This window comes from Aotus nancymaae, unplaced genomic scaffold (genome assembly GCF_030222135.1).
Source record: "Aotus nancymaae isolate 86718 unplaced genomic scaffold, 86718_ANA_hifiasm-v0.15.2.pri h1tg000010l, whole genome shotgun sequence".
Lineage (NCBI taxonomy): Eukaryota > Metazoa > Chordata > Mammalia > Primates > Aotidae > Aotus > Aotus nancymaae.
In genome coordinates, this window is record NW_026988421.1 from 23,726,619 (window position 1) to 23,740,602 (window position 13,984).

At 42.2% G+C, this 13,984-nt stretch overlaps 1 protein-coding gene across 5 annotated transcripts in view; it reads left to right on the plus strand.

The window, feature by feature from the left end:
* The window catches only part of SORCS1 (sortilin related VPS10 domain containing receptor 1), a 591,753-nt gene that overhangs the window by 201,356 nt on the left and 376,413 nt on the right, over nucleotides 1-13,984 (plus strand). For 4 of the 5 annotated variants that reach the window (XM_012450170.3, XM_012450169.3, XM_012450171.3 and 1 more), the window contains exon 2: nucleotides 11,860-11,927. In XM_012450170.3, coding sequence (XP_012305593.2) covers nucleotides 11,860-11,927 — 68 coding nt within the window. Of the gene's footprint in view, nucleotides 1-9,414; nucleotides 9,476-11,859; nucleotides 11,928-13,984 lie in introns of those variants that run through there. The other variant, XM_064373893.1, reaches the window with a different exon arrangement.

Sequence of the window (13,984 nt, forward strand, 5' to 3'; positions counted from 1 at the left end):
AACCTCCCTGGGATTTTTCCCTAACAGAAAGCCTTGTTATTTATTAATAGATTTTACTTGGAATTTTAAGATGTTAATTTTAGTTTCAAGCCAGAGTTTTTTAAGCTTTGAATTTCTTTTTAGGCAAATTGTGTCTTACCACACCTTAGCACTTAGATAAAACAAACAAAAGATCTGCTAATAGAGAATTCAGTTGTTATTGTTGATTGATTATAATTTTTTTTTTTTTTGAGATGGAGTTTTGCTCTGTCACCAGGCTGGAGTGCAGTGGCGTGATCTCGGCTCACTGCAACCTCTGCTTCCCGGGTTCAAGCGATTCTCCTGCCTCAGCCTCCTGTGTAGCTGAGATTACAGGCGTGTGCCACCACCCCTGGCTAGTTTTTTGTATTTTTAGTAGAGATGGGGTTTCACCCTGTTGTTCAGGCTGGTCTCAAACTCCTGACCTTGTGGTCTGCCTGCCTTGGCCTCCTAAAGTGGTGGGATTGCAGGCATGAGCCACTGTGCCCAGTCTACAATTTCTTAAGAGAGTAAAATGTTTTTAATCCTTTCTTGCCTCAGATTTTCCCATAGTAAAAAACAAGATCTGGTACTTGCTATATTGACTATCTCTGGTGTTTTATTCTTGTTGCTTTTGTTAGTTGTACTTTATGGTAGATGAGAGGAGAAAATGAAAAAGTTAAAAGCTTGCATTCTTTTCAGTTTTTATTCCAGTTTCTTATTAAGGTTTATATTCTGACACTTGGATCACCATAATATGCATAGCATTATTTATTAGCTTCCTGCAAGTGTCTTGTGTTAACCTTGAGAAATAATACTTTTTAGAATTGAGTTGACTTCTTCAGACCTGTGAATAAACAGCATAAAAAAAACAAGATGGCGAAGTAGAAATGGGAAGACTTGCTTCATTTCTTCCTATTGAAGCTAAGTATAAAAAGACATAGGAACAGAAGGGCCCCTTGTCGTTAACACACAGTTTGCTGCTTAATGGTGTGTTCACTTTGTGTGTGGCTTCTCACATAGGAAGAGTCTTAATATTTAGATAGTGTCTATAATTCAGACAGATACTGATTTGAGAGCATGGAAATACATCTTTCTCAGATCATCACATCAGGAAAGTTGGAAGAGAATTTCTCCAGCCCTTACTTCCCTTCCGTCTCTTTCCTACCAAATCCGTCTTGTATCCCTCTTACTTAAGTACTTGGCACCTCTTTTCTCTTTTTTTTAAAATAGACTTTCAGAGAGAAGATAATACAATACATATTTTCTTACTGTTTTAGAGCTCTAAATTGAGAATTCTGTGCATTGTGTGTTTTTGCAGCTGTGTATCAGGTGAGCTAATTTGAGTAGGTTCTAGCTTGAAGGAGGTTGGATATAATCTCTTCCCTTCTAAGCACTGGAGGGAAATGAGAACAGGGTTTAGAGTTTGTTTCTTTAAAACAATGGGCTTGCACAGGATACGCTACATGGTTTCCTCCAACTGCAGCTATGGAGACAACCACAGTCAGTTGCCAGCTTCTGCCCCTATTCCGTAGCCCCAGCTAATTTCATGTCTTGAAGCCCTCCTTGGCTTTTGGTCTCTAGGTCTGTTTCATTTTTCTGTTTTACTATCCATATGTAGAAAGATCTTGTCTTGAATATGCATTTTCCTCACATTTTGTATAATTATCTCATCTTGGTACTCTTTTGGGATTACATTGGTGCAGCTATTTGTTTTTTTTTTTTTTCTGGGAAAAAATATCATTTAGTTTAACATCTCCCTTATTTTCATGGTTTAATGCCCCCCCCAAAAAAAAATCAAAATCATTTGGGGAAGAATAATTTACCAAGAGGAAGAAGAATATGCAGTGGTCAACTATGTGCTATACATGGATATATGTTTTGAGAATTATCCTCTTTTTATTATTTAAAATAAAAAAGAGAAGGAGGCAGCAGAGGAGGAAACAGGACTGAAGTATCCTCAGTCTCTCTGGTTTGGCAACGAGAAATTAACAGATTTTGGAGGGAGTGCTTTTTTTTTTTTTTTTTCCCTGAGTGGATAGCATCTCTGAATTTGGGAAACAGAAGAACCCTGTCAAAGGTCAAATGTTGCATTTTCAAGATTTGCGTCAAAAAGCAACTTAGGTCTAGTGGATTTGACAAGTTTAGATTTGTTTGCTAAATATTAAGACTTGACTTTATGACTAGTCTGATACTTTAGTCTTATTATAAGCATTATTATTGTTATTATTATTATTATTATTGGTTTGTTACAATAACAGAAAGAAACTTAGCTTTCAGCAAAGGGAGAAAAGACATGAGTTCCCTTGAGTGAGTGCTGCAGCGTTTCTCACAAGGCAGCTCTAAGATAGGAAGAGTCCTTCCTGCAATTCATGTGCAGATTTTAAGTCTTAGCTACAAATGGCCTCTGGCTCTGTGGGGAAACAGAGTCAGGAGGATACAGCAAATTCACCCATTTTGCTCTTCACGAGGGCTCTCTGTGTGCTATAGTTTGCTGTGTCTAATGTTGATTTGGTTATTTGTATGTCCCTAGCTCTGTCTGCATCACTATTGCTTGGCTTGCCTTTTAATTTCCCCAGAAGGGATACAGTGGCTGTGTCACTCACTCAATTTCAGTGCAATGCAAAGGATATTACATAAATAAACATGACATTAAATTATGTGTGGGCTGCTACAAAATATAAAGGGAATTTAGGGATTAAATAATTCTCAGAAGCAAAAATCCACTAACTGCTTTCTGGATGCTTTCTTGTACCCCAAATTAGCCCACTGTTTCTACTCATTTTTCATTTTTTCAGGTGTGTTTGTCTATGCTAGATTACTTTGGTCTGATGAACTTCAGATGTTGTGTGCAGGTATGTGGGTGTATGTGGTGTGTGCGTGCACATGTCTCTCTCTCAACCTGTCAACTCCCCTCTGGAGCACCTTGATCCAGCTTAGCCATTATTGATATCTTTCCCCTTTGTTAACTCAAAAAGAGTGTAATTATGCATTCACTTGAATCTTAAAATGATGATACTGTAAAACCATCTGTGGAAATCTGCAGTTAGCTGCGTGTGCATTCACTGTCAGGAACCCCTGATCTGGCGGCAAGCAAGTTCTCCAGTAATTTAAATGGAAGGATCAATTACTAAAGAGGATTTTACCAGGTTTCAAAACTTTAAAAAATTAATAATTTTAAAATGACCGCAAAATGCCATTGACTTGAGGTCAGTAAAAAGTAAAAACTCAAGGCTGTCTATGATCAGGAAGATATATTCCATCAATGTCTAGAAGAAGGCACAGTGAGAGAAAGGGGTTTGTGACTAGTATCATGTCTGACAGATATCAGGGCTTCAATAAATGTTTTTGAAATGAACAGAAAGTGAGGGCATTTCAGTGGTTCTGGCTTGCCTCTAATAATCTTCGTACCCATATTAGACAGGATACCAGAGAGGAAAATTTAGCACAGTGATTAGGATTTCATATGTGATGTGAATTAGACTTTAAATGACTAGCTCAGTAGTTTAACTTACTTATCTTCTCTGTGGCTCAATTTCATCATCAGAAAACAATGAGATATTTGACATTTCTTAATTATGATACCTGGCACACAGAGTAGACACCAAATAAATGCTGGATGTTAGTTTAGGATTCAGGTGACTTACTGAAAATCACACAATGGTATACCTACTATTTGCTACTCAGCAGCCCCTCGCCACTTTTTCTTTGCTGGCAAAACCCACCTCTGATCATAGTAAATGTCAAGTGGAAGTACCAGTTCCTTGTTTTCTCCGTCTTTATTGCAACCACGGTGGGCATGTGGCAGAATCCTGGTTAGTGAGGGTAAAAGGAGTTTGCTGACACAGCTTTTGGGAAAGAGTTTCTTCCCTAGGTAGAAAACACAACACAACAAAAACCGATATATACACCAGAAGCCCTGCTTTACTCTGCTGAATATAGCTACTTCTTCAGGTGATGAAAAGAAGTGTTATGACCACTTTGCAAACATGAGGGTAAGTAGCACTGAGTGCTGATGCTGTCAGAGAGGACACATGGACTCTACTTGGGTCCTTGATGACATGGTTGGGATAAATTAGTCCTGGAACTGCATAAACTCTGGACTTCCTGCTATATGATGTAATGAACCACTTACTGCTTGAGTCACTGTCAGCATTCTGTTTCTTGCTGCAAATGGCATTCTAACAGATCTGCTGGCTAAACCAGGACTCAATATCTGGTCTTGGCCAGGTATGGTGGCTCACACCTGCAATCTCAGCACTTTGTGGGGCTGAGGCATGGGGATCACTTGAGGCCAGGACTTAGAGACCAGCCTGGGCAACATAGCAAGACCTCATGTCTAAAAAAATTAAAATATTAGCCAGGCATAGTGGTGTGTGCCTGTAGTCCCACCTACTCAGGAAGTTGAGGCAGAAGGATCGCTTGAGCTCAGGAGTTTGAGGCTGCAGTGAGCTCTGACTACATCCCTGCCCTCTAGCTTGGGTGACAAAGTAAGACTGTGTCTCTAAAAAAACAAAATTTAAAAATCAAAATCTGGTCATCTTCTGGTTCCAAAGCCTTTTCTGTTTTGAGCAGAGCACACTACTAGTCTAATATTTTAGGTCCTCCACAATAGAGCCAAAGCCTATCTCTGTATTCTGATACTGTGTGGGTCCCTACTCATACTCTAACCTTTAGGCAAACCAGAGGAATTGCCCTTTTCTTAATGCTCTCTGAGCGTTCTCCCCTAGTTCCTTTCCTTATAGTACCCTTCCTGTATCTTCTCATCTTTATCAGAATCACAAACGTCTTCTGGGATTTGTCTTAAATGCATCCTTTTCTAAGAATTGTCTCCTGATTACACCCCTCTTTCTTGCTCCTTGAAAGAAACACAGGCCGGGTGCGGTGGCTCACATCTGTAATCCCAGCACTTTGGGAGGCTGAGGCAGGTGGATCATGAGGTCAGGAGTTTGAGACCAGCCAGGCCAACATAGGGAAACCCTGTCTCTAGTAAAAATACAAAAAAATTAGCCGGGTGTGGTGGCGGGTACCTGTAATCCCAGCTACTCAGGAGACTGAGGCAGGAGAATCACTTGAACTTAGGAGATGGAGGTTGCCGTGAACCAAGACCATGTCATTGCACTCTAGCCTGGGTGATAAGAGCGAAATTCCATCTCAAAAAAACAAAAAATCAACACTTTCATCCTGCTTCACATCTTTTTTCCTCACATTTTGTAAGTATCTGTGTACAGGTCTGCCTCTCCAGAAGACTGAGCTTTTAGGGACTCAAATCTCATTCCTTTTTTTGTATTCTCACAGCATGTATTTTAAAATTCTCGCCTTTTAACAAAGCATATTAAATGTTTATTAAATTAAATGCGCAGAATTTTGGAGCTGAAACTTTTCTTCTGAAGAAAGCTTTTATTTTCTGAGAATTATAGAAGTTCTTATTTTGGGATGTATGACCCTCCCCCAGGATTCCAGAGATGGGTACAATTATTAAAGTTATATTTATTGTTTATGCTCATAAATGTTATCAGATCATATTCTTAAAGGATACATGGCTCCCCAGAAGAAATGAGAACCTCTGTTTAACTTGGAAAGTCAAATACTTACTGAGCCAAAGACACACAATCTGGAACATGCATATTTTAAGGAAAACTAGTGTGAGTTTACTTCTTTTCCCTGAAATTGGAGTGCAAAGAAAACAAAAACAAATTTCTGGCCATTGAACACGACTCTTTTATTTTATCCAACTCTTTGATTCTCAGGAAAAATTATTCGAAATCTCCCAGGCTCCTTATTATTCTCTTACCCCATATTTGCTTTCATCAAGATCTGTAAAATACATCTAACCAAATTGTCTCTAGCAAGCTGCTGAAATGAGCAGAGAGGTGGCTCTCTGAGCTTGGATGATGGAAAAAACACTAAGGCCTGCTGGAAGATGGTGGGGGCAGGACAAAGGTAGCCAGCATCAGCCCTGCCCAACCTGCTGGCATCTTCAATATGGCTGTTCCCTTGTTCACTCAAGCCAGTCTATGGCCCATCTCAGGCAAGAGCAATTATAATTATTAGCATGGCTAAGCTCTGTGGAGTCTAGAAGCACCTGCCCATTGCATCCCTGAATCGCTAGTAGTTGAGAGGAAGACTAAGGAAATAGTGTTGTTTTATAGACTAGGATCTAGTCACCATCTACATTATTCAGGATTTGGAAACGCAGACCATAAGGAATGAAAATGATTATGGGATCTTGTACCCTAATCCCAAACCCATACTTTTGAGATTAGATACTGCTTCCACAGTTGGACACAGAGAGAGGAAAGCAAAAGTGCAAATCATTATTAATTGAAGAGTGAAGAGATATGTCCCCATTTTCTAAGATGTACGTGAGATGAAGAGCAGTAGCCAGGCTAAGTATCCTTACAAATCCAATGACACCCCCAACCTTCTGATACAGAGCAGGTGAACCCCACAATTGGGGCTTTGCCTGGGGAGGGTTCTTGGCTTCACTCAGGAAAGAATTCAAGAGTGAGCTGGTGGTAGAAGAAAGTGGGATTATTAAGTGAGTGGGGCTAACTCATAGGCAGTATGCCCAGAGTAGTAGTGTACGGTCTGTTTACTAGCAATATTTATAGCCATTTTTAATTACATGCAAATTGGGGGGTGGATTATTTGCAAATCTCTAGAAAAGGAGTGGTAACTTCCACTCCTTTGGCATTTCTTCACTGTCATGGCACTGGTGGGGAGGGTCTCATGCTGAGGAGTAGTGAGGGCAAGTAGAGATTGCTGTTGGTACCATCTGCTAGTTCTGCAGCCTTCTTCATTTCATCCGTCCGGGACCAGGGAATAAGTTCCTCTAGTCTCCTACCATACTTCCATCCCACTTCCTGTGGGGTGAATTATTTAGTAAAGAAAAGGAGAAACACACTGTGTTTTTGTTTTTAAGAAAAGAAATGGAAATTCCTACGCCTCTATCTAGAAAAGCTTAGAGAAATTTTGGTTCTCTACAATCTGGTACTTAGTTAATACACGGGTTTTCAAAAGTGTGCTGTGTGTAGAACCAGATTACCAGGAAGGTGTTCTCAGGTTCCTTAAATGTTTGGGGTTTCATTTCTAAATTATATTTTATAATAAAAATGATGCTGTCATAGTCAAAGGTGTTTACATGACTGATAACTGGCCTAGTAGAGACTGCCTGTCTTATGCTGCTGGCAGGTTAATTCATTTCCATGCATACCTGTAAATAAGGCTTCTTGCCCTACCATTTTGATACAACAGAATATTTTGCACTGACTTTTGGTAATTTACAGTGGAACACTCTTATTAGTCATCCTCTGTTTGTGAATGTTTTTGTTCTGTAACCCAGTGCAGAAAGAGGTTGGGGCTAGAAGGGAGGAATGAATTGACATTTTCCTCTCACAGAGTCCTTTGTGATGGTTTCTCAACTCCCTGTCCAGAGTGAGTGAGGGCTAGCGTTGATGGAATTATTCAGTAGGAGCTTTGGAAGGGCCTAAGCAAAGGGGTGATAGTTTGGGAGCCTGGGTTATGAAAAATTTGGTTCAGTGCTGTGGGAGAAGAAGCCCTTGCAAACTCCTTGGAAACCCTCTTCCATTCTGCACAGAACCTGACCTGGCACTGTTTCTAGCACTCTTCAAGGAATGGGTGATTTGAGAACAGCAGCTTGGTGAGTGGGCCCCAGTATCCTCTCTATAAAAGTGGACCAAGTGAAGTTCCCCCCAAAAATAATGTGAGTGACAGATGTGGCAAGAAGGAGTCCCAGTGAAAGAAGAAGTGTAGAAGTCATGTGAAAGCAAATCCTAGACAGGCAACAGGGATATTTGAAACATGTCACTGTGGAAAGTCCCAGAAAGAACTCGATGCTGAGGTCCTGGTACACCATAGGTGGAGGCATCAAGTGTTAGATAATTTGGGTCATAGCTATTTAAAGATGATATCCTAGGATTTAGAGAGGAACCTCAAAAAGCTAGTACCATATGGTGACCATTTGTTTTGAATCAGAGATTTTTGAACGCTATCTAACAAAAACAAGATACAGAAATAAATGGAATGCTGATGGATATGCCACTTTGTGTGGAGGTATATGTGTTCATCAAAACAGCCTTGCTTTTTTATTGAACTTACAATTAAATGCTATAAACTTGAACTCAGAGTTTTCTATACATGAAAGTTATATGCTGAATGTATAAAAATAAATTATTTGTATATTATTTAAGCACACACAACATTTCACTTAATTAAAAAGTTCCACTGAATGCTGGATGTGGTGTCCTGAGCCTTAATCCCAGCTACTAGGGAGTTTAAAGTGGGAGAATCCCTTGAGCCCAGGAGCTGAGACGAGACTGAGCAATAGAGTGAGACCCTCATCTCAAAACAAAAACGAAAGCAAACAAAACAGCTCCATTTTGTTCCATTTTAAGTTTGAAAAATACACAAAGAACAACAGAAAATAAGACCAGAATAGGGAGGCAATTGCATTTTTCACATTTTCTCATTTGAATGTAGTGATTTTTCTCTCTGGCTCCCTTCACAGAAACTGATTTGTTAAATAGTATTCCCAGAACACAGAAGCAAACAAAGAACAAAACATAGCTAACATAAGGATGCATCATTGTTCAGGAATAAGATGGTAAAGAATGCACATAGGCAGTACAGGGAAAAAAGAAAAATCTCAAATAATCGATTGGAAACATAACTAAAGGTTAGCAGTTCTCCCTTCTTTCTTGCTCTCTTTCTGAAAACAGAAAGATTAAATAGATTGATTCAAGCAGATGTGCTTTCAAATGCCAGAAAGGACGCCTCTTCTGGTGCAGTATTGATAAACTGCCTGAGTGTATCACTGGCATTTCAGTTTTACTAGCCCTGCAAGAAGAGGCGGGGAGCGACTTCTACCTCCCTGCCAGCCTGCCCCGGGATTGCTTAGACAATTTCTGTGTGCCTGTGCGAGTGGCTCCATACCACTACATGCTGGGTTAAAGGCTTCCTCCTCCGGGCCGCCTTTGAATTCCCTCATCAGCTGAATGGGAGACACCGCCTGTGACCAGCTGAACTTCATTATTTAGTTTACTGTGGTATTGTATCAGGAGAGCAACTACCTAGAAATGCTTTATGCCCACACCCCTATTTTCTTGGTGGGGGATTTATAGGCCTATTCGGCAAAATTGTACTGAGGTGGAGCAGCATCACCATTCTGTATCTTCAAACAAACAGCTACCCTGCTGCCACTGATCAGCGTTCCTGGGAGGGCGGTGATTGAAATTTAGCACTGAGAGCCACTTAATTGGCACATGGATCTGTTGAGCATATGCCTCCACCACAGGCATGCCATCTGATGTGCCTGTAGGGTGCCCCGCACCTCACACATGCTCACCTTTTGCTAAAGAAGCAAGTTTTGAACAGGACCTGGAAGGAAGGAAGCCGTGCTGTAGTTCAGGAGAGGGGTGGCCTTAGAGGACAGGTACTCCGGGATGTCTGCCTGTTTGTAAGTTACTGTAGTTTTTTTTCTTCCTTGAACTCAGAACAAACCTAAGGTCAGGGAGTTCCAGTTTGCTTGCTGTGAAATTAAAACAAGTTAAGAATGTGTTCACTGATGCTTGTGCCTTCAGTAAATCAAATGCTGTGCTGGTAGAGTGGAACTTGGAAGGATTCAGCATTCCTCGGCAGCTTGCAACTCTGGAATTTGAGGTTAGAATGTGCTCTGCTCACTAGCTAGAACTGATCCCTTGGCCTTCAGAGAAGGATCCAGGAAATCAATGTCAACATTTTTCTGCTGAGTTGGAAACAGCTGGGCTGGGCCAAATGTTCTAGGTTATGAGTACCAGGAGGAAAATATGAACTTTGACAGAAAACTGAGCAAACTCATTATGTTTTTCCCTTACATAAGAAGAGCAAGGAAAAGGTGGAGAAATTAGTGGTTAGGAACCCACTGCTCTGTGGAATCTTCCCAAGTGTCCTTGGGCTCCTGTATTTCTTTTTTTCTTTTTCTTTTTTTTTGAACGGAGTCTCACTGTTGCCCAGGCTGAAGTGCAGTGGCGTGATCCCAGCTCACTGCAGCCTCTGCCTCCTGGATTCAAGCAATTCTCCTGTCTCAGTCTCCCCAGTAGCTGAGACTACAGGTGCACGCTGCCATGCCTGGCCAATTTTTTTTTTTTATTTTTTATTTTTAGTAGATATTGGGTTTCACCGTGTTCCCCAGGCTGGTCTCGAAGTCATGAGCTCAGGCAATCTGCCCACATTGGCCTCCCAAAGTGCTGGGATTACAGATGTGAGCAACCATGCCCAGTCAGGCCTCCTGTATTTCAAGTAACCAGGTGGACTCTGTTCATTGCTGCAGATGCCAAAAGAAGCTGTCTTCTGGAGCAGCTGTGATGGGAAGAGTTTTGATGTGACTGAGAAAGGGTGTAGAGCTCCTTATCAACTTCCCTTTTCTTTGATGAGTACTTCTGTCCCAACCAGATCACGGACTCATAGACTGAATCTGTATTTCTTTGTGTTCTCTTCTGGCAGTGGGCAAAATCCTGGGGTCCTAATAAATGTTTAATAAATGTTTGTTGAATTCTGAAAGGATGAAATAAATAGTTTAGGCTCTTCTGGGTAAAGTTGAAAATAGTGCTGCTTTCGATTTCAGAGGAGGATTTGCTGTGAAGCGAATATAGCTTAAATTTAGCATTCCACAATTCTACAGCTGCTTTCCTGAGACCTGTTCCTAATTTTTGATTTTATGGAGGGTTCTGTAAGAAACAGAATACACGGTAATTATCTGGACCCCGTGAAACCTAGATTTGCTCCTGTTAAAATGCTATTGGTTAGTCCTGCCAATGTGGCTTCTGTTTAATGGCTTTCCTAGAAATTGGAAGTCAGAAGAAAGTTAAAACGAAGCTCACATAGGGCAAAGGGAAGGAACTAACATTTAAGAACCCCATGCTAATTGATATGTAATTTGCATTTATTTCCTAATTTAACTTCAAACAGCAATTCTTTCTGGGAGAGAGCATTACTCTTCATCCCCCTTAATAAATGGGCATACTGACATTCTTTCAAAGAATTCTTTGCATTAATAGCATTAAATGTTGATGCTGTTTCCCAAAAAGAAATACTATTTCCCATCTGGGTGCTGTGGCTCATGCCTGTTAATCCCAGCACTTTGGGAGGCTGAGGCAGGTGGATCACGAGGTCAGGAGGTTGAGACCATCCTGGCCAGCTTGGTGAAACCCCATCTCTACTAAAATACAAAAAATTAGCCAGGCGGGGTGGTGCATGCCTGTAGTCCCAGCTACTCGGGAGACTGAGGAAGGGCAATTGCTTGAACCCTGTGGGGGCAGGTGTTGGGGGAAGAAAGAAATGCTGTTTCCCAAAAAGAATTCAAAGAATTTTTTGAAAAAATGTTAGTATTTCTGGCTTTCAAAGAAGCGATTAAGAGCAATGCTATCTCCCAAAAAGACAGTAGTTGGGCACATTGGGTAACCTGCTCAATGTGCCCAGCTACTAGGACTGGACACTAATCATTGACCTTCCTATCTCCCAGGCATCTGCTCAGTGAGTACCTGAGTGGTGTGCGTATTTGGCAGCTCTTCCAGCCTTCCCTAAAAGCGTTAAACTCACTAGGGAAAGAAACATCTGGAGGGGCAGGTAACCCTTGCTGCAGGGTGACAGGGAGAAAGGTGGGGAGAGGACAGACCTAAGCAGTTCAGTGAAAGGCAGAAAGGCACGCCAACCCTTTCCTAGTCAGTGCAGCAAATGTGGTAACAATTCATTCAATTATGTTAAGCGCCCATTAAAGGAATCCTAAGCCCTCCCTTGGGCCATTTCAGTTCTAAGAGATTGTAATTGTTTGAGACTAACCATGATTTCTTCTTTTGCCTTCAGGTGATTCTCATTTTGACAAAGCTCTATGACTATAACCTGGGGAGCATCACCGAGAGCTCACTTTGGAGGTATGTAGATAAATGGAGCTAATAATTACCCTGTTATTTAATCATGATGCCTCCTACTGCTCTCCCTCCCACTTTTTCCTGATAGGAAGGTTCCTGGTGTTATGCACTCCTTACTTTCTTTCTTTCTTCTATTTCCTTTAGGGATGCATTGGGCTTTATCTCCAGGCAGGCCAGAGCTTTACCTTCTTTATAGACCCCTCCTTTTAGCTAGCCAGATTCTTTTGCTAACCTGTACAATAGGTTGTGTATGTATTTTGGTTTCCACCGTCTCACTGACCTGTGAGTTTATTGGAGCAAAAGTGAGAGTGGAAGTCTGTTTGCAGAAGGGATCAGCACAGCCTCTGAGTCTGCAGAATGAGGCTCATTACCAGGGCAACATTCTTTTACTAACTTCCCTTCCATGGTGGTCCTGCAGTTCACCAGCAGCACAGGCATACACCCTTTGGAATTCATACTGTATGGCTTCACACATACAGAGTGTGGCAATGATACAGGATTTTTTTCAGTGCCTCTTTGCCATCTAGAGACCTCTGCAGCCGGCAGTGCCTCTGCTCCAGTTTTGCTTGTGCCCTCTGGGCTTGCTCTGCCCTCTTGGTCCATCAGGCTGCACTCAGCTCACACTACTGGTCCATATATCATGCCCCCCAAGGGTAAGCCAGGCACACCAGCTGCTATGGTGGGGTGGTCAGCTCCAGGCACTGGCTCTGTGCAAGGCTGTGGCTGAACCACTTGCACAGCCAGGGGCTTCCACCTTGGGTGCTGGTGTCTGGACGAGGGGAATGCGGTGGTGCTCTAAAAACTCGGAAACATCAGCAACCAGGGAACCCCAAAGGGGGTGTTACAGCATGGCACAGCCCTGGCTTGGGGAGCCCTGAGGTCTGGACCCCCAGAAGGGTCACAGCCTTTCTCTCCTTCCCACCACCCACAGAGCAGCAAATGGAGTGGAGGGCAGGTTTCAGCTTGTACGAGTTATAGCTGGTTCGGTCCCACTGCTCTGCTCCAGCCTGTGGCTCGTAGGCTGGCCTGGCCCCACTGCCATTTCCTATGGCAGTGGGGCAGCCGCCTGATGCCAGCAGAAGACAGGAAGGCTGTAGTGTTAACGCTCCTTTCTCACTCACTGTTCAGTGGGTCCCAGGTGCTTGCCCTGCGTCCAAGAAGAATGAGGTTATACAGACAACTGGAGAGTGATCAAGGCAGAGAACTTTTATTGAGTGACAGAACAGCTCTCAGTAGAGAGGGGACCCAAAGTGGTAGTCCCAACCAGAAGGTGGGTAGTCCCAACCAGAAAGCAGGTAGACCCAATGTGTCACTGAGGCTAGGATTTTTATAGGCTCTAAATGGGGAAGGTGCAGGCCATAGGTAGAAAGAACAAATACGTATTGGGTTTATGAGGAGTTTCCCATCCATGATTTTAGACCCTTGGTAGCCCAGCTGCCCAGTCATGCTGATATTCAAGGAGCTCCTCTATGCTAAGGGATTTGTACCTATTCATTTGAAAAATTATTAATTGTGATAGTGGTAGACGACAGAAAAATTCCTAGGCAGATAGAGGCAAGTCTCTGGTGAAACCCAACCCTCAAGCCACAAGACAGCCTGAAGTCTGAAAACCAAGCTGCCAGATCTGGGTGAAGTCCCTAGTTACAAGGATGTAACTGAAAGTGTGGGAAGCTTGGTAGGGGCTTTAATGAAAGTATAATTTTTTAGTGCATTAAAGAGCCAGCACCTACCATATTGCTTCAATTCTGTAACCCTTCATCAGAATCTCTGTGACTCAGCAACTTCATACTTCCCTGATAGATTTCTCTAATGGGTCTCCATGTATAAGAGTAAAAGCCAGCTTTTTTACCTGCTGTGGATCTGTCTTATAAAGTGTAGTCTACATAATAGAAATTTAACAGATAATGCAGTTTTGTCTCAGTGGGACAGAGGCTTTCAGCAACCACAGCTCTCTACCCGCACAGTGGTAAGAGCATGCTTGAGGGGCCTGAGGAGCAGGTTGCCTTAGACTGCGGAAGCTCAGATTCACTACGTTTTTCTCTCCATGATGGGGCATTGCT